Source organism: Pristis pectinata, chromosome 6, assembly GCF_009764475.1.
Source record: "Pristis pectinata isolate sPriPec2 chromosome 6, sPriPec2.1.pri, whole genome shotgun sequence".
In the NCBI taxonomy this organism is placed as follows: domain Eukaryota; kingdom Metazoa; phylum Chordata; class Chondrichthyes; order Rhinopristiformes; family Pristidae; genus Pristis; species Pristis pectinata.
Window position 1 is genome coordinate 49,552,223 of NC_067410.1, and position 27,853 is coordinate 49,580,075.

General features: G+C 43.7%; 1 protein-coding gene across 3 annotated transcripts in view; it reads right to left on the minus strand.

Moving 5' to 3' along the window:
• dock3 (dedicator of cytokinesis 3) overlaps positions 1-27,853 on the minus strand; it is an 822,502-nt gene that overhangs the window by 318,338 nt on the left and 476,311 nt on the right. For all 3 annotated transcript variants that reach the window (XM_052017225.1, XM_052017226.1, XM_052017224.1), the window contains exon 10: positions 25,805-25,886. In XM_052017225.1, the coding sequence (XP_051873185.1) occupies positions 25,805-25,886 (82 nt within the window). The remainder of the gene's footprint in view (positions 1-25,804; positions 25,887-27,853) is intronic.

Below are 27,853 nucleotides of genomic sequence, written 5' to 3' on the forward strand. Positions count from 1 at the left end.
GGTGAAGTCAGAAAAATGGAAGTGGAAGTGTAACAACCAACAGTCCAGTGGCAATAGGATGAAGGTGTATGAAATAGGTTGAACCTGGATTGTCAATGTGGTATCACTTAGTTGGAGAACAGAAGGAATAGGAAGATGGGTCTTGAAAGTGAGATTTAACTTTAACCTAACCTTGGAACAGCTTGAGAACCTGGGAGCACAGTGGAAATCTCTGATCAACATGAAAGGATGAAAGGAGGAACTCTGTGTTTGGGACACGAAGAACCAAGGGAAACTGAGACTGATTACCTCATGATGACAGGATGAATACTGTGAAAGTTGTCAGTGCTTATACTTTGTTGTTGCATATAAGAGTTTGAATGAAGTTAAGTAGATCTTTCCCCAGTTGTCAGTAGTATGTGTAATGCAATTGTGTAATAGGAAGATGTTTGATTGGGAGGACAAATGGGTAGTTTGTGAGGTGGTGTGCTCCTTCTACTATTTACATGGGATTTCTGTGTGCTCCCAATGGGTTGGATTTTGAGAAGGGGAAGGCTTTGTTGAAGGACAGGCATGGTAGTGTAGCAGTTACCGTAACGCTATTACAGCGTTAGCGACCTAGGTTCAATTCCGGCCACTGTCTGTAATGACTTTGTACGTTCTCCCTGTGTCTGCATGGGTTTCCTCCAGGTGCTCTGGTTTCCTCCCACATTCCATAGACGTATGGGTTAGGAAGTTGTGGGCATGCTATGTTGAATCAAGAGGCTAGACAGCTTGGGTTTATATTCTTGGAGTTTAGAAGAATGAGGAGTGACCTTATTCAAACATAGAAGATCTTAACAGGGTAGATTTTGAGATGTTTTCGCTAGTGAGAGTATCATGAACAAGGGAACATATCTACAAAATAAGGGACTGGTCACTTAAAACCTAAGTTCACAGAAATTTCTTCTCTCAGAGGGTGGTAAATCTCTGGAATTCTCTGTCCCTGAGAGTGGTAGAGGCCAGAAGATTGGAAATATTTAAGGTGGAGATACATAAATATTTGAAATGGCAGAGGAGTGGGGGCAAGCATCGATCAGCCATGAACATATTGAATGACAGGGCAGGCTAGAGAGAACAAGTGGCCTACTCCTGCTCCTCTTATGTTCTTGTGTTCCTTTTTTCAAGGAGACTTTGAGCACATTCCTGAACCCATGCCTCTGTTGGTTCTGGTAGATTCTTCACTGAAAACATGAGATCATTTTAAATGTGGAGACAAGCTCCTAACATTGAAGGCAAAGTTGCCCCACTTTTGGCACGTATAGAAGAGACCTCATACCTGAAAATCAGACACTCACACACCTCCACTCAAAGATTTTTGTGTTCAAAGACAACTATGGGGAAAGAGAGAGGAAATTGGTCCTCACTGCTTAAAGGCAATCTATAATTAGCTGTAATGCTGCCAAAGGTGGGCTACCAATAACTTTGGAGTGTCTGTCATTTCACATCAGAAAAGGCATAAAAGATGTGAGGTACAACAGAGGTGTCATCTGACTGACAAACTTTATATCTTGGAAACTATTGTGACACAATGCTGAAATAAGAACAGAAAATATTGGAAACACTCAGCAGGTCAGGCAGCATCTGTGAAAAGAGAATCAGAGTTGAAGTTTCAAGTTGAAGACCCTTTGTTAAAAATGGGAAAGAGAAAAAAAGAATTTTAATTTGCTGAGAAGATGGGAGAAGGAATGTATAGGTCTGAGGGAATATCCTGGGCTGGGACAAGGGTAGGGATCCTGTGGGGATAAAATGTAGAGGTCATCTGGTCTTTGGTTAAAAAGGGTAGTTGGAGAGAGAGGAGATAGAACAAAGTAATGACATGAGGGTAGTTAGACAATGGGAATACAAAGGAACATGAAAAGGTGCACACTGCAGGGTTTTGGGACATGTCCAGCAGGTCAGACTGGCTAATGGAGAGAGAAAAACTGAGTCACTATTGCAGCTGATAGCAAAAATGGCCAGTTTTGGTACAGGCAGAGAAGATGAGTTACCTGAAGTTGTAGAATTCAATATTAAGTCTGGAAGGCTGCAGCGTGCCTAGATGGAAGATAAGGTGCTGCTCCTCAAGCTTATTTGTGCATTATTACAACGGTGCAAGAGGCCATAGATCGATAGTGGGCTGGAGAATTAAAGTGGCAGGCATCAGAACTCTTTGAGTTACCCCTGAGCACTGAAGGCAGATGTCTGCAAAGCAATCAATCAATCTGCATTTGGTTTCTTCAATATAGAGGAGACCACATTGTGAACACAGTACTCTAGATTGGAAGATGTGCACATGAATCACTGCTTCAATTATAAGGACAGCTTGGGTCACTGGATGGAGAGAAGGGAAGAGGTAAAAGAACAGGTTTGGCAGAGGATCTCCTATATCTTCCCTTTCTTCTATCCGTTCCTCCCCCATCTTCTCTGCAACATAAAACGAACTTGTTTTCCCTTTTCCTAGTTTTAATGAAGGCTCTTCGACCTGAAACATTGTCTCTGTTTTGTTTTCCACAGATTCTGCCTGACCTGTTAAGTGTTTCCAGAATTGTTTGTTTTTATTTTACATTTCCAGCATCTGTAGTTTTTGTCATAATGCTGAGTGGCCTGTTAATGGAATGTGAAACATAACTTGATCTATCACTGCAAAATAAGTGGGTTGATTGTGAGGAAACATTAGGAGCTCTTCATACATCACCTCTGGAGATCTCCTCTCTACTGCCTCCAACCTCATAGTTCCCCTACCCTGCACTGCCCATTTCGACCTCCTACCCAAGATCCACAAACCAAGCATGGTAGTGTAGCGGTTAGCGTAATGCTATTACAGCACCAGTGACCTGGATTCAATTCCGGCTGCTCTGTACGTTCTCCCCGTGTCTGCGTGGGTTTCCTCTGGGTGCTCCGGTTTCCTCCCACATCCAAAGACGCACAGGTTAGGAAGTTGTGGGCATGCTATGTCGGTGCCGGAAGCGTGGCGACACTTACGGGCTGCCCCCCAGAACACTCCATACAAAAGGCGCATTTCACTGTGTGTTTTGATGTACATGTGACTAATAAAGATATCTATCTATCTATCAAACCTAACTGGTAGGCCCATTGTTTCTGCCTGCTCCTGCTCCACTGAACTCGTGTCCTCATATCTTGACTCCATTTTGTCCCCCTTAGTCCAGTCCCTTGTATGGATTTGGACATCGAGTCTCTGTACACTTGCATCCACAATCAGGAAGGCTTTAAGTCTCTCCAATTCTTTCTTGACAACAGACCCAATCAGTTCTCCTCCACTGCCACCCTCCTCTGTCTGGCAGAACTGGTACTCACCCTCAACAACTTCTCTTTCGGCTCCTCCCACTTTCTCCAAGCTGAAGGTGTAGCTAAGGGCATTCACATGGGCTCCAGCTATGCCTGCCTTTTCATCGGCTACGTGGAACAGTCCATGTTCCAAGCCTACACTGGTAACGCTCCCCAACTCTTTCTCAGCTACATTGACGACTGCATCGGTGCTGCTCCCTGCACCATGCCAAACTCATCAATTTCAGCAACTTTGCATCCAACTTCCACCCTACCCTCAAATTTACTTGGTCCGTCTCCAACACCTCTCTCCCCTTTCTGGATCTCTCTGTCTCCATCTCCAGACAGAGAATAACCACTGACATCTTTTACAACCCTCTCACTCCCACAGTTACCTCGACTACACTTCTTCCCACCCTGTCACTTGCAAGGATGCTACCCCCTTCTCCCAGTTCCTCTGCCGCATCTGTTCCCATGATAAGGCTTTCCATTCTAGGACATCAGAGATGTCCTCTTTTTTCAGTAAACGGGATTTCCCTTCCACCACTATCAATGCAGCCCTCACCTATATCTCCACCATTTCCCGCACGTCTGCCTTCACCACCCCCCCCCCCCAACATAACAGGGAGACATAACACCTCCTCTTGCCTCATTTACCACCCCATGAGCCTCCACATCCAATACATGATTCTCCGTAACTTCCACCACTTCCAACCACATACCACTACCAAACACATCTTCCCCTCCCACCCTCTCTCTGCTTTCCGCAGGGATTACTGCGACTCCCTTGTCTACTCGTCCCTCCCCACTGAAGACCCACCCCCCACCCCTCGGCACTTATCCTTGCAACCATAGTAAGGGCTAGACCTGTCCCTACAACTCATCCCATACCACCATCCAGGGCCCAAGAGCCTTCCAGGTGAGGCAGCACAGCACTTGTGAATCCAAGGGTGTCATTTATTGCATCCGGTGCTCCCCGTGCGGCCTCCTCTACATCAGTAAGACCTGATGCGTATTGGGTGACCGCTTCGTTGAGCACCTTCGTTCCGTCCGCCACAAAAGCAAGGATCTCCCGGTGGCCACCCATTTCTATTCCACATCCCACTCCCACACTGACATGTCTATCCATGGCCTCCTCTACTGCGATGTTGAGGCCAGACACAGGTTGGAGGAACAACACCTCATATTCTGCCTTGGTAGTTTCCAACCTGACGGCCTCAACATCAATTTCTCTAACTTCCGGTAACCCCTCTGCTCTTCCACCCCCCAACTTTGTTTTCCCTCATTCCTGTGGCCCCTTCCCCCATTCTCAGGACCTGCCCATCCATTCCCCTCCGTCTTCTACCTATCACCTCTCAGCTTCTTACATCACTCCCTTTCATCCCCCCTCCCCCACCCACCTACCTTCCCCTCTCACCTGGACTCACCTATGACATGCCACCCTGTGCTCCTCCTCCTCCTCCTCCTCCTCCCCCCCCCCCCCCCCCCCCCCCCAATTCTGGCTTCTGCCTTCTTCCTTTCCAGTACTGATTAAGGGTCTTGACCCCAAACATCGACTGTTTATTTCTCTCCATTGATACTGCCTGACCTGCTAAGTTCCTGCAACATTTTGTGTGAGGAGCTCTTCATGATACTGCATTATTGAAAAGCTATTTATGGTGGAAAAGTAGGTGATAATAGTAGACAGCCAATAGAGTTATAGATTTCTGTCTTAAAGGATGCCCTTAATACAAGGAAGTCAAACCTTATGAAAGCTGTTGAGATGGCAAGTATGAATACCTTTACACAACAATAGTCAATGGGCCGAGAATGGAAACTCTAATCATCATCATTTACAGATGACCATTATATTCCAAAGGAAATACATGCCTTGGGTCATGCAGTCCCATCATTTTGCTCTTTCTTTCCTTATACTGAGGAGTGAAAACTGCTTTGTATTAGTACTGATCCAAACACCACAACTCACTGTTTTCTGGCACGAGATACACCACATCCTCAAGCAAGTACAAGCCTATCTATAAGACAGACTAGATCAAATAAGTTTTGTTCAACATTATGATATCATACATTTCATCAAAAATCTTCAAACACCCAGTTAAGTAAATAATCAAAGTAATTATAAATGGAAATGAAACTAAATGACACATATAATTTCAATCAACACAAGAGCCTCTTTTGTTTTTGTGATTTCCTAACATGGTTTAGTGATCCAACCCCTACTTTCTGAGGCTTTCCTGTGGCTGCAGCTACTGTTAAAAGGCTGGTTCCCTTCTGGTCTGGGGGATTCGGGCATCATTGAAGACCCACAATGAGCTATTACCCTGGAAGGGCCAGCTGGTGCCTGTGTGGTCACAGATGTGGCAGCAGCCTAGGAATGCAGGCTTTGGAGAACTGGCAAGGGCAGCACCTGAGAACCAATGGCCACAGAGGAGTCTTTGATCTTGAGAGAGCCATGACTGTCAGTCCCGGCTATGCACCTGGGGCTCTGACTGCACTGGGCAATTAAGAATATGCACAACAACTGTGGAACAGATTACATAAATATCATTATAGTGTCCAAATTCCTGCCAACTTGGCAAAAGCTACTGTCTTGGAAAACTGTTGTCTTGCTCCTGATGGCAGCATTGAGGTCCAGTGAGGCATCTCTCTGTTCACACAGAACAGTAACCTGCACTTGTTGGAGATTGCCCTGCCACAGGTTCATTGTCAGCAGAGCTCTAGATAAGCTCTGCTTGTGTCTTCACAAATGCAGAAACTGGCTCCATCAGCTGTTGTGTTTCCTGAGCATTACTGACGGCTGACACAGAGTGATTATTGCTTCCAGAGTAAAAGCGATACTCTCCTGGGTCTACACAATCTCACAAGAGGCTCAGTAGGCTCCTCCAAGCTTATTATTCTTGTGCATTCATTCTACCAGACCTGACACTGTACTGAGCATCTCAGTGTACATTTTTAATAGCTGCCTCCTGAACATTTCCCAGTCATGATGCTCATTAGATCTGTTGCATATTCTACTCTGTGGACTTGCATCTCTTCCAGCTGTCACAGTAGATTTCTTTTCCCTCCTGTCTGACTGGAGACTGGCACCTGGCAACTCCCTGCTCCTCTAATCAATACCTCCATTATTAAGCCAGTCCTTTGTAGGGTTAATCACAATGATACAATATCAACTTTGTGAAAAGCGGTTTATTACTTCTCCCCTTCTCCTAATTAAGATCCTAACCACTACTTTCTCTAGAGTGCCTGCAGAGATGAATATTCCAACAATATAATGGTTATAACACTGTATGGTGGCACTATTTGACATTTCAATTAATAAACTGATCCAACTAATTTCCCTTACCTAACATACAATTCAAAAGAAAGTTGCTTGCCTTTAATATCAGCATACCTCTTTCATCTAATTAGAAACCCAAATCCATCAGTGTATGCAATCAATTGTTTCATAACAGTCTTTGCATTGTGGACTACAATCAATCCATCATGCCATAGACATCTTTATTGAAGTGTCACATGATATATCCATTTTGGTCTGCACACTTGCATCAGGATGTGCAGTCGGATTACTGTTAAAGGTGGTTAGGGGGACAAAGTCAGAGCTCTGTTTAGTTTGAATTCTCACTGGAATTGCCAAAATAATGTCTTGCATTTTTACCGATGTCTATTTTATCTCATGTACCCTAATAGTTTCTCCACTAGCTGTAGGGTTTCTGAAGTGCTGTTCTCACTTGGTTTGTCTTAACTGTCACCCTGTATTTAGTGGAAATCATTGATGTTGAACATTAGATACCAGAGTACAGTTCCCACAGATGAACATAGCTGATGTAAGCCTTACCACAATGAAGCTCCATTTTCTAATACTACTTTGTAATTATTTAGCAAGCAGTAAAGGGAGTTATTAAGCTTAAGAAAACATATATTTCAGGCTGATAAAATGCCTACATGCACTACTGAAATCTTTTAGTGCAGAAACATCCATGTTTGATTCTTTGCATGACTATGCCAAATGTAAGGGCATATGCTTGCAGTGTCAGAGGCATCCTTTCCAAGCATTCTATCATGTTTACTGATTGTAAATCATGTACAAGTCCGTTTTGCGCCTTCACATTCCATTTGACCATGTATCACTAAAATGCAATAAAATACATGGAAAGAGTGCCACTGACACTGCAAGCATAGTGGTCTTATACTATTTGCACTGAAATATACATCCACTATCTACCTCATAAACCCTGTCAGTATGTCATATGGCTGAAACCTGAATGGAATGCATACTGGGAAGATTGCGAGCCTATTCAGCCGTCCTTGATGAGCATGGCTCATCAAGCCCACTCGCACCAGTTTGGTGATCCACTACACAGGCCTGTTAATCTTTGTCCCCAAGTTGGACCCTCCTCCAATCTGCAGTGTCTGTTGCCTTTTATGTGCTACTTTTGTGAATAACACAGAAAGTATGATAAACAAGGTTCATATATTACATCCTCATATATTGACCTGAAACTTCAACATCTCTTTCCCTCCACAAATGCTGCCTGACCCACTGAGTTCCTCCAGCAGCTTGTTTTTTTGCTCAGGATCTCGGCATCTGCAGTGTTTTATGTCTGCATGTATTACTTGGTATGTGTGTTGTTTCAGTGAGTCTCTGAGAATGCATGCAAATGCAGGGGAGGGAGAAATGAGGGAGTAAGTATCAGTGGAGCAGTAGTTGCCAGCATAGAATGTACTGGGCTGAAGCAAAAGGCTGCACATACTAGAATCAGTGTGTACTGAGGCCACAACTTCCCTTGTGAGGTTGTGGTCTTTTTGCGGCATTGGCCTGCTGTTCTTGCTGACATATTCCTGGTGATGAGCTCCCTTGTGACCTCCTCACAGACACAGCAGACCGTTGCCTGTGAACAGCCTCCATGCAGGCTGTGTCACAGGACCCCATTCTGGAAATCTCATTCTCCAGCCTGTGCAGGTCCCTTTCATTGAACCTGGGAGGATGCTCCATCCTCTTTCCAAGTTCTAGAGCAGGCATAAAAACAAGAATGCTGGAAGAACTCAGCAGGTCAAGCAGCATCTGTGGAGGCAAAAGGTGTAAGTTGACTTTTTAGATTGAGAGCCTGCATCATGACTAAGAGGGAAGAGGGAAGATTGACTGTATACAGCAGTGTGAGGGGATGGGATCGAGGCTGGTAGGTGATAGGTGGAACCAGATAGGTAAGGGATGATGGGCAGATGGAACCATGCAGAGGAGGATGAAGGGAGAGGTAAACAAAGGGAGAATAAAACTAGGTGGTTGGGTAAGTGTGTGTCAGAGAACACTGGGGGGTGTGGGTTACCTGAAATTGTAAAATCCTATGTTCACAACATTGGGTTGTAAGCTACCCAAGTGAAATATGAGATGTTGTTCTTCCAATTTGTGTTTAGCCTTTGTAGTAAAGGCAAAGGCTGAGGACAGATGGGTGGGTGTGGTAGTGGGAAGGAGAGTTGAAATGATATTCAACTGGAAGCTTGAGATGGCTGTTGCAGGTGCTCCACCAAATGCTCACCTAGTCTACTCTTGGCTTGAGGCAATATTGCGAGCACTGAATGCAGTAGATCCAGCTGAAGAGTTGCAGGTGAACCTTTGCCTCACCTGGAAGTGCTGATTAGGTCCATGGATGGTGGTGAGGGAGGAGGTGAAGGAACAGGTTGCAGGTGTAAGTGCCAGGAGACTGGGAGGTGTAGGTGGGGAAGGATGAGCAGATCAGGCAGTCATAGAGAGAACAGAAAGGTGAGGTGATGGGAAGCTGGTGGTGGGATCATATTGGAACTGGTGGAAATGGCGGAGGATGTGAAGGCTGGTGGGGTAAAAGGCAAGGGTCCACAAACTCTGTTGCTTTTCCATGTTGGGGGGAGGGTGCAATGGGGGAGGTGAGAGCAGACATTCAGGAAATGGAGGAAATGCTCCCTCTACAGTAGGCATTCTGCACACAGCACCATATTGTACAGCTCGTAGGAGTGATGCTTGTGTGGTGTGTGTGCCTTTTATGTATTGAATCTCAAGGAATAAGTGCAGGCAGCTGCATGACATTAAAAAAAATTAATTCATTCGAGCACTGAAGCTCAGAAACTATGCCATTTACAATCAAAGTCCAACAATGTCTTAAGAAGATTGCAAAGAAAGATCTCAACCTCTGGTAAGTTTTTGAAATAGCCAGCACACCATACAGCACTGTTATAATGCTTCTGAACTAGTGCAGAGAAACCTATAGTCTACTTTCTCTATTAGTTGCAATGTACTTGAGAAAAGAGGAGCTCATGGCTGCCTTTGTGTGTTCCATTGTATGCTTGTATGTATTATTTTTAATAAACCCTCTACCTGAACACTTGGGTTCTGTGTATAAATATATTTTATGCGGCAAAATTGTATGTAAACATTTCACCAGCACTGATTGTTAACAAATGTATTAACAAACCTAAAAGGCTTATGGGAAAATGAATTTATCTTCCATTCTTATAGTAACTGAAAGTTCTAATGTTCAGTGGAGTTTTAAATCAAAATACATATTTCACCCTAACATTACTGTACCCCTATTACAAAATTTTAGTTCAAGGTCTTGGGTTCTCCTACATACCTTCTTTTACCCAAATTGACATAATGATGAATTGAATTGTAAACTAAAGTATTTCCTCATGGGTGGATAACAATAATGGATCCTTTCTGGTGCTAGTTTATAGGCTTCCATTCTGTGATGCCTCACTTGTCTTAGAGCATTTACTGACAATATTGCATCAGCAATGTTGGATGTGGGGGATGGGGAATCTGGTGGTGGTGGGAAGTATCACTCAAAGGAGATAGCCTATTGTATAGCAAGCAACACAGGTTACTCAGAAAACTTTTAAACTAAGGAGAAAACAGAAACAATAGCAATTGCTCCCTGTAGAAACAGGTTAACCTTCCCCAGAAATTGTAGTGAGTGATGGAGAACTGCCTGCAAATCACTTACATAAATTCATCTCAGTTACTTATGTCTGGTCACCAAGCTTCAGTGACAGGAATTACCCAATCATTTCCACTCTGGCTGGCTATTGTATTACTGCTTTTTGCAGTTCTCGAAAAACATTTCTTCTGATAGCATCACACTCTCAAATTAGTAATCGCAATTCTACACTTGGAAATTGCTTTGATTCTTTGGACTCCATAGAAAGGAATATCTAAAAGCAGTAGGTTAAAGCAATACTACTGAACGATAGCAGAGATCTTTGTCTGACAAACACACACTATAGTCAAAAACTATTAATATGTCTTACCATGAGAAGTATAAAAAATCTAAGCCTTTAACAGGGTTTTAAGATTTAAAACATACCTCCACGTTCTTCTTTTGAACTAAAGGGGATACGTCGCAGATTTGTCCTTTATTATTTAAACCGTTCCTTATAAGTATTTTATGCATCATTCCAATTGAATCAATTCAGCCTATGAACTAATTTCATATAAGTCCACCTCAAAAAGGACAGAGAATTCTCCTTGTAAAGTGCAGTCATGTGTTGAATGATAATCATATATAATTTAGAAAATGCACGGTAGCTACATCTTTTTCAAATTATGGTAAATAAATGACTCGATTAAAAACAGCAAAGGTAATTAAAAACAGAACTGACAGGATGACTTTCCAAAATGATGATGATTTTGTGGAGAAGTTGGTTGACGTATTCTTTAAGATTTTGAACTGAAACAATTGAGAGAGAGAGAGTGAGAGCGAGAGCACTTTCTGTACATAATCCACTAAATTCACAATTTTACCATATGGGCTGTGTTGGCTCAGCGGGAAAACCTACAGACAATACAGAAATATTTAAATTATAAACACTTTTAATAAGAAGTATTTCTGAGATTCACACGTGCAGGAAGTATACAGTGCAATGAGATCAAAAGATGTGAAATAAAGGCTTGGAAACACATGAAAGGTAAGTTTCAGTGTGTCAGAGACATAATCCAAATAAAACCTTCACTTACTACTGACTGAAAAGGAATTTCCAATTAGGTATCTTTAATGTAGGTAAATGACCTAAAATGCTTCACAGAAGCATTATTAATTTGACCCTGAACCAAAGAGAAATATTAAACTAGGTAACCAAAAATTGGACCCATCAAGATCAGGGCGAATTGATAAATAATACGTAGTTAGTTAAGACACCCAGCATACTATGAACTAATGTGCAGGCCATTGAGAACAAAGTTGATGAACTAAGGGCAAGACTGACCTACCAAAGAGAACTGAGGGACTGCTGTGTGCTATGTCTCACCAAAACATGGCTTACATCTGCTTCACCTGACTGTGCCATACAACCTGAGGGCTTCTCAATTCACTGGATGGATTGTATGGTGTCCTTGGACAAAGTTAGAGGCGGAGGGGTCTGCTTCTTAATGGTGCTTGGAGACTGCACTCAATGAACTATACTCTGTGGTCAACAGACTTGAAACGGGATACCCTGAGGCCCTTTTCATCATTGCCAGTGACTTCAACCAGGCCAACTTCAAGAGTGTTACCATAATACTACCAGCACGTCTCTTGTCCCACCAGGGGCCCAAACACCCTTGAACATTGCTATACAATCATCAAAGATGCCTACCGAACCACCACCACATCCCCCCACCCCCCCACCATCCAAACTTTGTTAAATCAGACCACACCAGGCTACAGCCCTTCCCAATGCATACAAACAGAAGCTGAACAGGAGGATCCAGTACAGTAAGTCATACAGTGCTGGCCTGAGGAAATAGATGAGCTTCTACGTGACTGTTTTGAGTCAGTAGACTGGTCCATGTTCAAAGACTCAGCTGCCAGCCTAGATGAGTATGTCACCACCGTCACAGACTTTATCAGCAGGTGTGTTGAGGACCATGTATCAAAGAGGACAATACGGGTGTTCCCAAACCAGAGATCATGGATGAATTCGGAGATCCACTCCCTACTAAAGTCTAGGACTGCAGCATTCAAATCAGGTAACCCTGACCTATACAATAAATCGAGATATGACCTCCCGTAAAGCTGTCAGAGATGCCAAGGGACAATACCAGTCCGAGATTGAGTCCCAGACCAGCCATCAGTTGTGACAGGGCTTACATGCTATAACGGACTACAAAACGAAGTCGGGCAGCATCGCTGACAACAGTGCATCCCTTCCCGATGAGCTTAACACATTTTATGCACATTTGAACAGAAGGGGTTTGGTATGTCACCATTCACCCTGACAACCTTCAATGCACCTGAACCCATAGTCACCATTGTGGATGCAAAATCAGCCTTCCAGAGAGTGAACCGGTGGAAAGTATCTGGCCCAGATAGTGTCCCTGGCCATGTCCTTAGATCCTGTGCAGATCAGATGGCAGGGGTATTTAGAGACATTTTTAACCTCTCCCTGCTTCAATCTGAGGTTGCTAACTGCTTAAGAAGACCATTATCATCCCAGTACATAAGAAAAACAATGTAATGTGCCTTAATGACTACCACCCGATGGCTCTGACATCCACCACCATGAAGTGCTTCGAGAGGCTCGTCATGGCATGCATTAGCTCCAGTCTCCCAGATAACCTCAACCCACTGCAAACCACCTAACGCCGAAACAGGTCTATGGCGGATGCCACCTCCCTGGCCCAACACTCATTTCTGGAGCATCTGGACAATAAAGACACCTACATTAGACTGTTGTTTATTGACTACAGCTCTGCCTTCAATACTATAATTCCAAGCAAACTCATCACCAAACTCCGAGACCTGTGAGTCAACATCTCCCACTGCAAATAGATCCTTGAGTTCCTACCAACAGACTGCAATCGCCTCCGACATGATTATTCTCAACACTGGTGCTCCATTAGGCTGCGCCCTCAGCTCCCTATTCTACTCCCAACACACTGGTGACTGCGTGCCCATGTGGGCACCACAGTGGGTCTTATCTCAAATAATGATGAGTCAGAGTACAGGAAGGAGATAGATGGTGTCATGACAACAACCTTTCCCTCAATGTCAGCAAAACAAAAGAACTGGTCATTGACTTCAGGAAGTGGGGCAGTGCACATGCTCCTAACAACATCAACGGTGCTGAGGTTGAGAGGGTTGAGGGCTTCAAGTTCCTAGGAGTGAACATCACCAATGGCCTGTCCTGGTCCAACCACATAAACGCCATGGCCAAAGAAGCTCACCAGTGCCTCAACTGCCTCAGGAGGCTAAAGAAATTTGGCCCGTCGACCCTTATCAATTTTTATTGATGCACTATAGAAAGCATCCTATCTGGATGCATCATGGCTTGTTATGGCAACTGCTTGCCCATGACCGCAAGAAACTGCAAAGAGCTGTAGACACAGCTCAGCACATCACGGAAACCAGCCTCCCCTCCATGGAATGTCTATACCTCTTGCTGCCTCGATAAAGCAGCTAGCATAATCAAAGATCTCCACCTAGCCTGGACATTCTCTTTTCTCCTCTCTCCCATCAGGTCGAAGATACAAAAGCCTGAAAGCACTTACCACCAGGCTCAAGGACAGCTTCTACCCTGCTGTTATAAGACTATTGAATGGTTCGCTAGTACAATAAGACGGACTCTTGACCTCACAATCTATGTCATTATGACCTTGCACCTTATTGTCTACCTGCACCACCCTTTCTCTGTAGCTGTTACACTTTTTTCTGCATTCTGTCATTCCTTTTCCCTTGTACTACCTCAGTTCACTGTGTAATGAATTGATCTTTATGAACGATATATGCAAGACAAGCCTTTCACTGTGCCTTTGTACATGTGACAATGATAAACTAATTCCAATTCCAAGATATAGTTGTAGATCAGCTCAAGCATTTTAAAGCACATGTTAAATTTCTTGTGTTGATGGGCATACTCTTATGTCAGTACATCCCCCAGAATTGATTGGAGTGACGTTATGAATTTGAGTCATTTTGTAGATATTGCTGGGCTGCTTCATCCTCCATATGAAAAGAACACATGGAGGATGATTTATCCATCAGCCCTGTGCTCGAAGAAGGCATACAGCATGCTTGAATTCACAGATCAGGGCACAGAATATAAAAGTTGGGATCTTATGATGCAGCTTCACAAAAGACTGGTTAAAACACATTTGGAATATTATGCTCAGTTCAGGTTGCCACACTATAGGAAGGATTTGGTTACACTGGAGAGAGCAAAAAAGAGATTCAATAGGATGTTGCCTGGATCAGAGGACCTTATGGGGAGAGATCGGGTAGGCTGGGCTTGTTTTTCCATGCAGTGAAGGAGGCTGGGGGTGACCTGACAGAGGTATATAAAATTATAAGAGGCACACATAGGGTAGATAGTCAGAGTCTTTTTCCCATGGTATGGGTATCAAAAACAAGAGGGCATAGGTTTCAAGTGAGAGGAAGGAACCTTGGTGGGGATTTGAGGGGAATTTTTTTTACACACAGAATGGATAATAGTTTCCAGAGGAGATGGTGGAATCATATATAATCACAATCTTTAAGAGGTGTTTAGACTGGCAAAGCATAGAAGGATACAGATCTAAAATGGGCAAATGGGATTGGTGTAGATGGGCAAAAAAGGTCGGTATGAACTGGTGGGCCTAACGGCTTGATTCTATGCTGTATGCATCTATAAGACCCAAAGATTTGCTGATGGCCTGTGACCACTGAGAAAATGTAATCTTTTGTAAGAAGAATTTAACTGAAGAAAATCCAAGGATTCCCTAGACTGTGCTACATTGACTGGTTGCAGTTGGGGAGCACCACAAATAAATACATTGTCAGCTTGTGGAGAGAAAAAACTGGCATGACGTGCCCTTCTGATCAGTGCCCAGTGTTATCATTGTCTCAGTAATAGCACTCTCATTTCTGAGTCAGAAAGCTGAGTTCAAGTCCCACTCCAGAGATCTGAGCACGTAAACTAGGCTGATATTTCACTCTATTACTGAAGGCACCATCACTATTAAAAGTGTTTTCTTTGAAATACAAATGACACTGATAATCCTGGAGTAAGCCTGGTCAGGAGAGGAGAGAAAGGAAAATGGAGTTGATGGGTGTCAAGTAATGTCAAGGAGAATTGGGGGCTGGACTGCGCAGGCGCGTGACGTCAGCAGGTAAGGTGCGGGCAGTTTAAAAAGTAAACCGCCATATCCAGCGGGCAGCGTCGGAGCGGGCAACTGAGTGAGAGGGAGCAGAGTGGTTGGACTTTGGCTTAAGGGGCTTAGGCGTAAAGGGGCAAGGCGGGTGAATAGCTGGTAAGTAGGTAAAGGTAAGGTTTTACCTGTTATCTGTTTATAAATTTGTAAACAGGAAAACCTAGGGGGAAAAAAAGAATTAGTTCAGATGGAGGACATGGTGGTGTGCTGCAGCTGCTTGATGTGGGAGCCCGTGGACCTTGCTGTGATCCACGATGGCAACATCTGCAGTAAGTGCTTGAGGCTGGAGGAATTTCGGCTCAAACTTGATGAGCTGGAGTTGCAGTTTCAAACACTGCACAGCATCAGGGAGGGGGAGAGTTATGTAGATACTGTACATCAGGAGAGTCACCCCCCTTAGAGCAGGTACTTCTGGAGTCCAGGAAGTAGATAGAAGGGTGACTGTCAGGGGAGAGAAAAGGAAAAAGAAAACAAACAGGCAGATAGAGCAGAGGACCCTGGAGGCTGTTCCCCTCAACAACAGGTTTTCTGCTTTGGAAGCTGTTGAGGGAGATGAGCTGCCGGGGCCGAGCAGCAGTAGCCAGGTCTATGGCACTGGGACTGGTCCTGCTGCTCAGAAGGGAAGGGAGGAGAAGAGGAAGGCAGTAGTGATAGGGGACTCGATAGTCAGGGAAACAGATAGGAGGTTCTGTGGCAGTGAGCGTGAATCCCGGATGGTAGGTTGCCTCCCAGGTGCCAGGGTCTGGGATGTCACTGATCGGGTCCACAGGATTCGAGATTGGGAGGGAGAAGAGCCAGAAGTTGTGGTTCATGTTGGTACCAATGACATAGGTGGGAAAAGGGATGAGGTCCTGAAAAGTGAGTTTAGCGAGCTAGGCAGAAGGCTTAAGAACAGGACCTCCACGGTAGCAATCTCGGGATTGCTGCCAGTGCCACGCGATAGTGAAGGTAGGAATAGGAGGAGATGGCAAATAAATGCGTGGCTGAGAAGTTGGTGCAGGAGGGAGGGTTTTAGATTTTTGGATCATTGGGATCTCTTCTGGGGAAGGTGGGACCTGTACAGAGAGGACAGGTCAGAGACAGGTACAGAGAGAACCTGAGGGGGGCCAATATCCTTGCAGCCAGGTTTGCTAGGGTGGTTCAGGAGGGTTTAAACTAGATTGCAAGGGGGAAGGGAACCGAAGGAGTAGGTCAGAGGAAGAAGGGGATGGGGAAAAGTTAGATCTGACAGGTAGAGAGGCTTTGAGGAAGGAGAGGCAGAGTACAGGCTGTAAAAGTAGTAAGGTGCATGGGCTGAAGTGCATTTACTTAAATGCAAGAAGAATCAGGGATAAGGGAGATGAACTAAGAGCTTGGATAAGTACATGGGACTACGATATTGTGGCTATTACAGAGACATGGCTGACATCAGGGCAGGAATGGATATTGAATATTCCTGGTTTTCAGTGTTTTAAAAGGGATAGGGAGGGGGGGAGAAGAGAAGGAGGGGTGGCGATACCTGTCAGGGATATTGTTACAGCTGCAGAAAGGGTAGATAATGTAGAAGGATCCTCTCTAGAGTCAATGTGGGTGGAAGTTAGGAACAAGAAAGGAGCAGTTACCCTCCTGGGAGTATTCTATAGGCCCCCCGGTAGCAGTAGGGATACTGAGGAGCAGATTGGGAGGCAGTTTTTAGAAAGGTGCGAGAATAACAGGGTTATTATAATCGGAGACTTCAACTTTCCAAATATTGATTGGCACCTACTTAGTGCCAAGGGTTTAGATGGGGCACAATTTGTTAAGTGTGTCCAGGACGGATTCCTGACACAGTATGTTGACAGGCTGATTAGAGGGAATGCCATATTAGATCTAGTTTTAGGTAATAAACCGGGACAGGTGACAGATCTATCGGTGGGTGAGCATTTGGGGGACAGTGACCATTGCTCCATAACCTTTAGAATTGTCATGGACAGGGATAGGAGCAAAGAGGATGGGAAGGTATTTAATTGGGGAAAGGTGAATTATGAGGCTATAAGGTGAGAACTTGGGAGTGTAAATTGGGATGACATTTTTGAAGGGAAATATACTATGGAGATGTGGTCGATGTTCAGAGATCTTCTGCAGGATGTTAGGGATAAATTTGTCCTGGTGAGGCAGAGAAGGAATGGCAGGGTGAAGGAACTGCGGGTGATGAGAGAGGTGGAACAACTAGTTAGGAAGAAGAAGGCAGCATACATAAGGTGTAAGCAGCAAGGATCAGATAAGGCTCGTGAGGAATATAGGGTAGCAAGGAAGGAGCTGAAGAAAGGGCTGAGGAGAGCGAGAAGGGGACATGAAAAGGCTTTGACAAGTAGGGTTAAGGAGAATCCCAAGGCTTTTTTCTCATACGTGAAGAGCAGAAGGATGGCTAGAGTAAAAGTAAGTCCGATTAAAGACAAAGGTGGGAGGATGTGCCCGGAAGCTGTGGAAGTGGGTGAGGTTCTCAATGAATACTTCTCTTCAGTATTCACCAGGGAGAGGGGTCTTGATGATGCTGAGGACAGTGTTGGTAAGAGTAATGTTCTAGAGTATGTAGATATCAAGAGAGAGGATGTGTTAGAGCTGTTAGAAAATATTAGGACAGATAAGTCCTCGGGGCCTGACAGAATATTCCCCAGGCTGCTTTGTGAGGTGAGGGAGGAGATTGCTGAACTGTTGGTTAGGATCTTTGAGTCCTCGTTGTCCACGGGGATGGTACCGGTGGATTGGAGGGTGGCGAATGTTGTCCCCTTATTCAAAAGAGGTAGTCGGGATAGTCCAGGGAATTACAGACCAGTGAGCCTTGCGTCTGTGGTGGGTAAGCTGTTAGAAAGGATTCTAAGAGATAGGATCTATGAGCATTTAGAGAATCATGGATTGATTAGGGACAGCCTGCATGGCTTTGTGAAGGGAAGATCTTGCCTCACAGGCCTGATAGGCTTCTTTGAGGAGGTGACCAGTAAGATTGATGAGGGTAGTGCAGTGGATATGGTTTACATGGATTTTAGTAAGGCATTTGATAAGGTTCCACATGGTAGGCTTCTTCAGTAGGTCAGAGGCCAAGGGATCCAGGGAGGCTTGGCCGTGTGGATTCAGAATTGGCTTGCCTGTAGAAAGCAGAGGGTTGTGGTGGAGGGAGTGCATTCGGATTGGAGGGCTGTGACTAGTGGTGTCCCACAGGGATCAGTTCTGGGACCTCTACTTTTTGTGATATTTGTTAATGACTTAGATGAGGGTGTGGAAGGGTGGGTTAGCAAGTTTGCAGATGACACAAAGATCGGTAGTGTTGTGGATAGTGTGGAGGGCTGTCGAAGCTTACAGAGGGATATTTATAGGATGCAGAGCTGGGCTGAGAAGTGGCAGACGGAGTTCAATCCAGAGAAGTGTGAGGTAGTACATTTTGGACGGACAAACTCCAAGGTGGAGCACAAGGCAAATGGCAGGATTCTGGGTAGTGTGGAGGAGCAGAAGGATCTGGGGGTTCATATCCACAGATCACTGAAAGTCGCCTCACAGGTAGATAGGGTAGTTAAGAAAGCTTACGGGATGTTAGCTTTTACAAAACTCTGGTTAGGCCACACTTAGAGTACTGTGTCCAGTTCTGGTTGCCTCATTATAGGAAGGATGTGGAGGAGGAGATTTACCAGGATGCTGCCTGGATTAGAGGGTATGGATTATGAGGAGAGACTAAAGGAGCTAGTGCTTTACTCATTGGAGAGGAGGAGGATGAGGGGAGACATGATAGAGGTATACAAGATATTAAGAGGAATAGATAGAGTGGACAGCCAGCGCCTCTTTCCCAGGGCACCAATGCTCAATACAAGAGGGCATGGCTTTAAGGCAATGGGTGGGAAGTTCAAGGGAGATGTCAGAGGGAGGTTTTTCACCCAGAGAGTGGTTGGTGCATGGAATGCGCTGCCTGGGGTGGTGGTGGAGGCTGATACGTTGGTCAAGTTCAAGAGATTGTTAGATAAGCATATGGAGGAATTTAAGATAGATGGATATGTGGGAGGAAGGGGTTAGATAGTCTTAGGTGTGGTTTGAAGGGCGGCTTGCTCCTTTTTCTCTTGCTCCCTTGCTACATTTGCTTGCTCCCTAAAATTACTTTTCATTGCTCTGCAAGCTTACATTGTCACATTCAAACAGACAGACAGACAGACAGACACAGACACACACAATGTACACCAGGCAGGAAGGAGATAATGAAAAAGGGAAGCAAGAGAATGAGGGATAAACTGCAAAGAAACTGTATAAAATTAATCAAATAGGAATACTGAACAAGAAAGGAGAAAGTAAAAGGGAAGAAATAAAAGACAGTTAGTCGGGGGGGAGGAAGGGGAGAGGGAGAGAGAGGGGATAGGAAGGAAATAGGACATAGAGAGAGGGTAAAAAAAGTGGTTTCAGGTTGCAGCCAGAAGAATACATATGTAGAAAAAGAATAGCTCAATTAAGAAAGGTGTGAGAGAGAAACAGGAACAAGGAAAAGGTGATCAGAACCTCAGAACATGAGAAGTTTCTTATGTGGAGCTGGTTGATTAAAAATGTTGAAAATTGTTGACTCCAATTGCCCTATTCAGTGTTGACAATTTTAATCTAATCTGTCCAGATCAGGTGAAATGTAGTTTTAAATATGTTAAAAGCATCAACAGCTATAACTTGCATTTATATGGCTCTTTAATGTAGTGAAATGTTCCAAGATGTCTCACTGGGTTACTACCAATGTTTGAACCAAGCCACATAAAGATATATTGGGAGAGCATGGTTTGCGAAAAAGAAGGATAGAGTTTAGGATCTTGGATTAACTGAAGGAATAATGACCAAAGTGGACTAATTAAAGTCTGGGTTGAACAAGAGGTCAGATTTGGAGAGGCCCTGATATATTGGAGGATTCAAAAGCAATGCACAGTAATGGGGGGAGGGAGAAGAATTTGGCATCAGAACTGGCTCATCTGATTCACTTTCCATTGAATTCAATTCAGATTTAAAAGCAACATTCCACCCAATCCAATAGTTTTCTTACCTGTCCAGTTAATATTGACACAATTGTGTCAGTGAACCAAGAGCTTTATACAAGTGTGATTTTGTTTCAGTATCTCAGGTGTTCACTGCTGTTGAATACTGAGGACATTGTGCACCTTTGATCATTTGCTCAAAAGGTTGAATTTGAATTGCATCATTAATATTTTGTGAGAAAGGCCACGGTCTAAAGGTAATGTACCTTCTTCACTCTATGACACATCCACCACGCACAAAAGAACATAAGAAACAGAAGCAGGAGCAAGCTATTTAGGCCTTCACACCTTCTCAGCCATTCAAAAAGATCATGGCTAATCTTTTGCATCAGCATCACTTTCCTGCACCAACCATCCCTCAATCTCTAAAAACATATCAATCTTCGTCCTGAATATACTTAGTGACAGCTTTCACAGTCCACTTGGGAAGAGGATTCTGAAGATTCATAATGCTCTTGGTGAAGAATATTCTTCTCATATCAGTAATGAATGGCAGATTCCTTATTTTGAAGCCATGATCCCCCTGTTCTGGACACTTTCTTTCTCTTTTTAAGCAGTCCCTCAGCATCAAGAAACACTTGCTTCCATTCCAGTTTTGTGGGAGGCCTGTGGTGTCGGGAGGTGTCTGATAGGCCATGGTGGGGGGTGGGGTGGGGGGGTGGGTGGAATATAGTAGTTCATGAAGTGGTGCGCCCCTTTTGCAGAGCTTTTGTGTGTTCTTGATGCACAGCCCTGATGTCTTCAATGCTATCCCACATGTTCCTTCACTTTGAGCGGTGAAAGGCCAGATGTTCCCAGGAGTTAATGGAGATGTTCCATCTCTTCAAGGAGGCTTTGAATGTCCTTAAATCTTTTCCCGTCTCTGCCTGGTAATTGCTTCCCAAGACAGAGCTGATGTTAGGGATGCAAAAAACATGACCTGCCCAGCATTTTCCACTGATTGTAACTAGAGCCTTAGTGCTGAGGATGTTGGCCCAGGAGAAGACACTAATTGCTGTCATGGGAAACATCATCCTTGCACCAATCCCTGTCATTTCAGCTCTTCCCAAAGGACATCCCACATCCTAGGAATCAATCTGGTGAACCTTTGTTGCATTCTGGTGAATCTTCATTGCATTTCCTCCTATCAGGCAAGCAATCCAAACCTGAGCACAATATTCCAAACACTGTCTCACCAGGGCACTATATAACTTCTGTAGGATGTCTTTACTTTTGGTCTCAAATTCTCTTGCAATAACATTAGCAGAACTAAATGCTTTCTGTACCTGTATATTAACTTCCAGTGATTTGTAAACTTGGTCACTGAAGTGTGGCTGAACACCATCCCCTTTAAACTCCCATTGTTTAAAAAATACTCTGCTTCTCTATTTTTTATCCACCAAATTGATGACCTCATTTTTTTCCAAATTATATTTGATCAGACTAAACGACTGTGTGAGGACATATCAATCTCTATTTCCTCTGAAGCCTCTCTGCTTTCTCCTAACAACTCATACCACCACCCTGCTTTATATTACTGACTAACTTGAGTAATATTACAGTTGGTTCTCTTATCCAAATCATTGAGAGAGATAGTGAATAGCAGGGGTACAAGAATAAATTCCATGTCATAATTTTGTTTGATAATATGGTTTGTGGCACCTTTATCGAAGGCTTTCTGAATGTACAAGGACACCACATCAACTTGTTCCCCATGACCCACTCTGCTGGTTACAACTTTAAAAAACTCCAACATATTCATCAAACAAAATTTCTCTTTTCATAAATCCATGCTTTTTCTACCCAATCCTACTATCATTTTCTAAATGGCCTGCGACCATTCCCTTCCCAAGAATTTTGGCGTTAGACCAACTTGTCTGTAGTTCCCTTTTTTCTCTCTCCTTGATTTCTTAAATAGTGTGTTACATTGGCAGGCTTTCACTCTGAAGGGTCTAGAATCTATTGAATTTTGGAAGTTGGCAACCAGTGTATTGACTATATCCATCACAACTTCTTTAAAAACCTTGAGATGCAGGTCATGGTGTCCTGGTAAGTTTTTGGCTTTCAGTTCCATTAATTTCTTCAATACTACTCTTTTTCACTATCTAATTTTTTGAGCTTTTCACTTTCTCTTGGCAAGTATCCTCTTCCATAAAGACAGACATGATTTTTTTTCCATTTCCTTGTCCCCTGATACAAAGGCTACTATCTCATCTGTGGGGAACCCATATTAACTTTAAGCCTTTCTTTTTCTTAATACATCTACACAGAAGCCTGTACAGTCTGCTTTTGTTTCTCGCCAGGTTACTTTTGTATTCTACTTTTCCTTTCCTTATCAATGTCTTGAATGTTTCTTTGCTGAATTTTGAAATTTTTGCCGTCCCGAGGCTTATTGCTCTTATCAGAAACAATATACTGTAAGCCTTTACCTATTGTCTAGCACTACCTTTAACTTCTATTGTTAGCCACAAGATTAGTTTTCCTCAGGTTTTTTTTGTGCCTTAAGGAAATAGACATTACTCATAATCTCTGCATGAATTCTTCAAATGTTAGCCATTGCTTGTTTACTTCTTGCTTCTTAATGCATTGTCCCAATCTACCATAGCCAACTCTTACTTTAGTGGTTTTCTTTGGTGCTGATACAGTGGAAGTACAGTGTCCCTTTAACCTAATAACCAAACACATTTTTCCCCAAAGTAAAAAAAACAACTTGATTGCATGTACATGGAAAAGATCACAATAAGATAATAAAATAGCATCTTTTGTGACTTCAGGATGACCCAAGAAACAATGCAGCTAATTAAATACCTTTTTGACACCTGCACAAAGATCGGCAACAACACCGGGCAAAACCTCCTTGCTCCTCTCTGAAACTGTGCCATGTTATTTTCTCCATTTGCCTGAGAGGCGAATGGGACTGGGTTTCCCATCTCAACTAAAAGTAAATAATAAATCAGTATTAAATCTGCTTATTAGAATAATGATATTTTCACTGGTTCCCTGATGGACTCTTCCAATGCGGAGTTTCTGAAAATCCTTTTAAGGCCAACCACTAATTGATGAGCCCCATTATACAACGAGCAGTTAATAAATACAGAATTTACAATAGACTGGCAAACAATACATCAGTTAGCAACAACTGCTGCCATTAAAACACATTGTGTCACTTATGCAAGAACAAACCTAATCATAAAGATAATTATTTCAGGCAAGATCAGTGAGAGAATGGCATTTTCTTCATTAAAGAAAGTATTGTGCAGTATTGTGCACACTACCTCATCCTTATTTTTGATGATCTGTTCTTAAATATTTAATCTTTTCTTAACATTCTACTCAACTTAAAGAGAGGAGATGGAGCACTGGAAAGGGAGAAAAGTTGCCCAAAATTTCAATCACATAAACGCTATTTTTTCCAGCATTATGCAATTAAAATTCAATTGTGGAAGAAAATGTGATAACAACCACTTCATGGTCATTTTGTGACACAGGAGAAATTCAGCAGGCACTTGAGTGACCCCTGTGTGATTGAAGCTATTTCCCCATATATTGTACATGGCTATTCCTGTTCAGTTCTCCTTTTGAAGCATTGCCAGGGAATTGAGACAAATCTGTGCCAACATTAATCATCATTAGTCACTCCTGTAACAAACATGTTTTAACAACGCAGCAAGAAACTGGGATCCCTTAAAAGGCAAGCCTGTTACTTGCTTTTGATTCATTGGGCACTCTCACTAAAATTCTAACTATTGACTCCCCCCCAACTACTCCTTCCAATCCATCCACTTGACTCCTGACCCCACCCACCAACCCTCTGATGGATCCTGCCTTTGGCCACTACCCCTAGGCTTTTCCTATACGACCTCCCATTATGAAAGTGTACAACCTAAATTTGCAGGTGGGCAGGGAAAGAGCATGATTACAAAGACCCTCGGGCTTCCATGGCAGTCTAGCACACTTATTTGGGTATGCTGGAGTTCCTAGGTAGGATTTTCTAGTAGTGCTTCGAGAGGCTGGTCATGGCGTGCATTAACTCCAGCCTCCCAGACAACCTCGACCCACTGCAATTCGCCCACCATTGAAACAGATCTATGTTGGATGCCATCTCCCTGACCCTACAGTCATCTCTGGAGCATCTGTACAGTAGAGACACCTACGTTAGACTATTGTTTATTGACTACAGCTCTGCCTTCAATACTATAATTCCAAGCAAACTCATCTCCAAACTCCTCGACCTGGGACTCAACACCTCCCTTTGCAACTGGATCCTTGACTTCCTAACCAACAGACCAATCAGTAAGGATAGGCATGATTATTCTCAACACTGATGCCCCACAAAGCTGTATCCTTAGCCCCCTAATCTACTTCCTCTACTCTCACAACTGCATGACCAGATTCTGCTGTAACTCCATCTACAAGTTTGCAGATGATACCACCGTAGTGGCCATATCTCAAATAGCAATGAGGAAGTAGAGGAAAGAGATAGAGCGCCTAGTGACATGGTGTCATGACTACAACCTTTCCCTTAATGTCAGCAAAACAGCATCTTCAAGTTTCTAGGAGTGAACATCATCAATAGTCTGTCCTGGTCCAACCACATAGATGTCATGGACAAGAAAGCTCACCAGTGCTTCTACTTCCTCAGGAGTCTAAAGAAATATGGCATGTCTCCTTTGACCTTCACCAATTTTTATCGATGCACGATAGAAAGCATCCTATCCAGATGCATCATGGCTTGGCATGGCAACTGCTCTGCATGAGACCACCAGAAACTGCAGAGAGTCGTGGACACAGCTCAGCACATCACGAAAACCAGCCTCCCCTCCATGGACTCTGTCTACACTTCTTGCTGCCTTGGTAAAGCAGCCAGCATAATCAAACACCCCCACCCACCCCGGATCTTCTGCCTCCTCCCATTGGGCAGAAGATACAAAAGCATGAAATCACGTACCACCAGGCTCAAGGACAGCTTCTATACCATTGTTATAAAACTATTGAACGGTTCCCTAGTGCAATAAAATGTACTCTTGACCTCACAATCTACCTCGCTATGACCTTGCAGTTTATTGTTTACCTGCACTGCACTTTCTCTGTACCTGTAACACTTTCCCTTGTACAACCTCAATGCACTGTTGTAATGAATTGATCTGTATTAACGGTATGCAAGACAAGTTTTTCACTGTACATGTGACAATAATGAAACAATTTACCGATTTTCTTATGTTAGCACTAAACTCTGAACATGAACCATAGCATGATCCTGCAAACCATCTGATGAGTTCGATATATGGTGAAACAAAATCCTTAAAAGGCAATTACCTTGGACAACAGAACCAATATTGAGTTTAATTTCAAATCCAAGGCATTAAATTTTTTGAAAATAAAAGTGACACCACATTACCGTAAACACTGCACATAGCCGGTCTATCTTCTCTGGGTTTCTCGGCATTCCATTCTTGTTCAGCCTCACCATAAACCTCTCACTGTAGAAAGAAAGAAAATATATTAAAGAATTTTTGGGAATGCCAGAATATGGTTGCCAATGGGAAATTTGCTGACAGGAAATATTCACTCAAGTGTCAGTTTTAGCAGGGCTTATTACCAGGTGTGTGTGGCTTTCAGATTATCTCCATGTAAACTGAGAAATGTCGAGTAGTACAATAATGGTGATTTTCAGCAGTAGGGCATTAAAGGAACATCGGAAGTAGAAGCTGGATCAGCTCACATCCTCTCACGCCTCCTCCACCATTCAAAAAGATCAATGCTGATCTTATAACAGCATCACTTTCCTGCACTAATCCTATAACTCTTGATTTCCTTAATATCTATAAATCTATTGATCTCTGTTCTGAACGTACTCAGTGACAGTATCCACGACCCTCTTGAGAAGAGAATTTCAATGATTCACACTTCTGGTGAAGAAATTTCTTTTCACCTCTATCCTATATGGTCAACCCCTTATTTTGAGATTGTGATGCTTGGTTCTAGGCAACCCAGCCAGGGAAAACATTAACTTCACATTTTAACCAGTTAAGCTTTGTAAGAATATTTTATGTTTCAATGAGATCACCTCTAAATTCCAGCGTAGGCCCAGCTAGCTTAATCTCTTAATGTCGCCAGAGAGTGGCGACATTTTGCAGCCAGCTCCCAAGGGAACACTAAAGTATTCCCATTCTTACCTTTAAAAGCTGAAATCTGCAGCCACAATGACTGCAGTAACAAATAATATTTCAAGCAGTTTAAACACATTAGCGATCTTATGATTACTAGACAGACCTGACAGACTTGATAGAACAGACCACCCAGAAGGCGAATACAGTACCTGGAAGCATCAGAGAGGCCTCCATTGTGACAAAAAACGTGGTCCCCGAAGAAGACTTCAGGTAAGACTGAAGAGTCAGGGCTTGAGAGCCCTCCACCCCCTTCAATAGCATCCTCATGGCTAATGTGCAGTCATTGGAAAACAAGATAGAAGACCTCAAAGCAAGACTGCTGTATCAGAGGGACTGCTATGTATTCTGTTTCACAGACACATGGCTCACTCCCAGCTCTCTGGATCGGTGCTCCAGCCAGAGCATTTCACCATCCACCGCGTGGATTGGACAGCAGCATCAGGTAAAGGAGGCGGCGGTAGCGTTCGCTTCTTGATCAACTCATTGTGGTGCTTGGCGTAGCGGTTCTATCTCAGTTCTACTCCCCAATCTGGAACATCTGATGGTCAAGTGTCATCCATGCTACTGCTGAGGGAGTTCTCCACCCTTATCCTGGTTGCAGTATACATCCCACCCCAAGCAGATGTCAAGTTGGCACTGAAGGATTAACAGGCATGAAACAGCGCACCCCGATGCCTCCCTTACCATCGTGGGAGACCCCAATCAGGCTACCTTGAAGAAGCTTCTGCTGAGCTACTACCAGCATGTCACCTGTAACACCAGAGGACCCAATACACTTAGCCACTATTACACCACCATCAAATGTACCTACCGTGCCATCCTGCACCCACACTTTGGGAAATCTGACCATCTGGCTGTACTTCTTCCTGTTTACAGGCAGAGAATGAAGAGTGCGGCACCAGTGGATAGGACCACGAAGGTATGGTCAAGGGAGGCGGAGAAGCGTTTACAGGACTGCTTTGAATCGGTGGACTGGATCATATTCAGGGATTCATTGATGGATCTGAACGAAGATGCCACAGTCATCACTTACTTCATCAAGACATGCGTGGATGAGTGTGTGCCCATAAAAACACAGCAGGTCTTCCCAAACCAAAAGCCCTGGATGAACCAGAAGATTCGTATTCTGCTGAGGGCTAGATCAGTGGCATTCAGGACTGACCATCCAGAGAACTTCAAGAAATCCAGGTACAACCTTCGGAAGATTATCGCAAGAGTGAAGAGGCAATTCCAGACAAAACTGGAGACATAAACTGATGCTCAACAGCTGTGGCAGA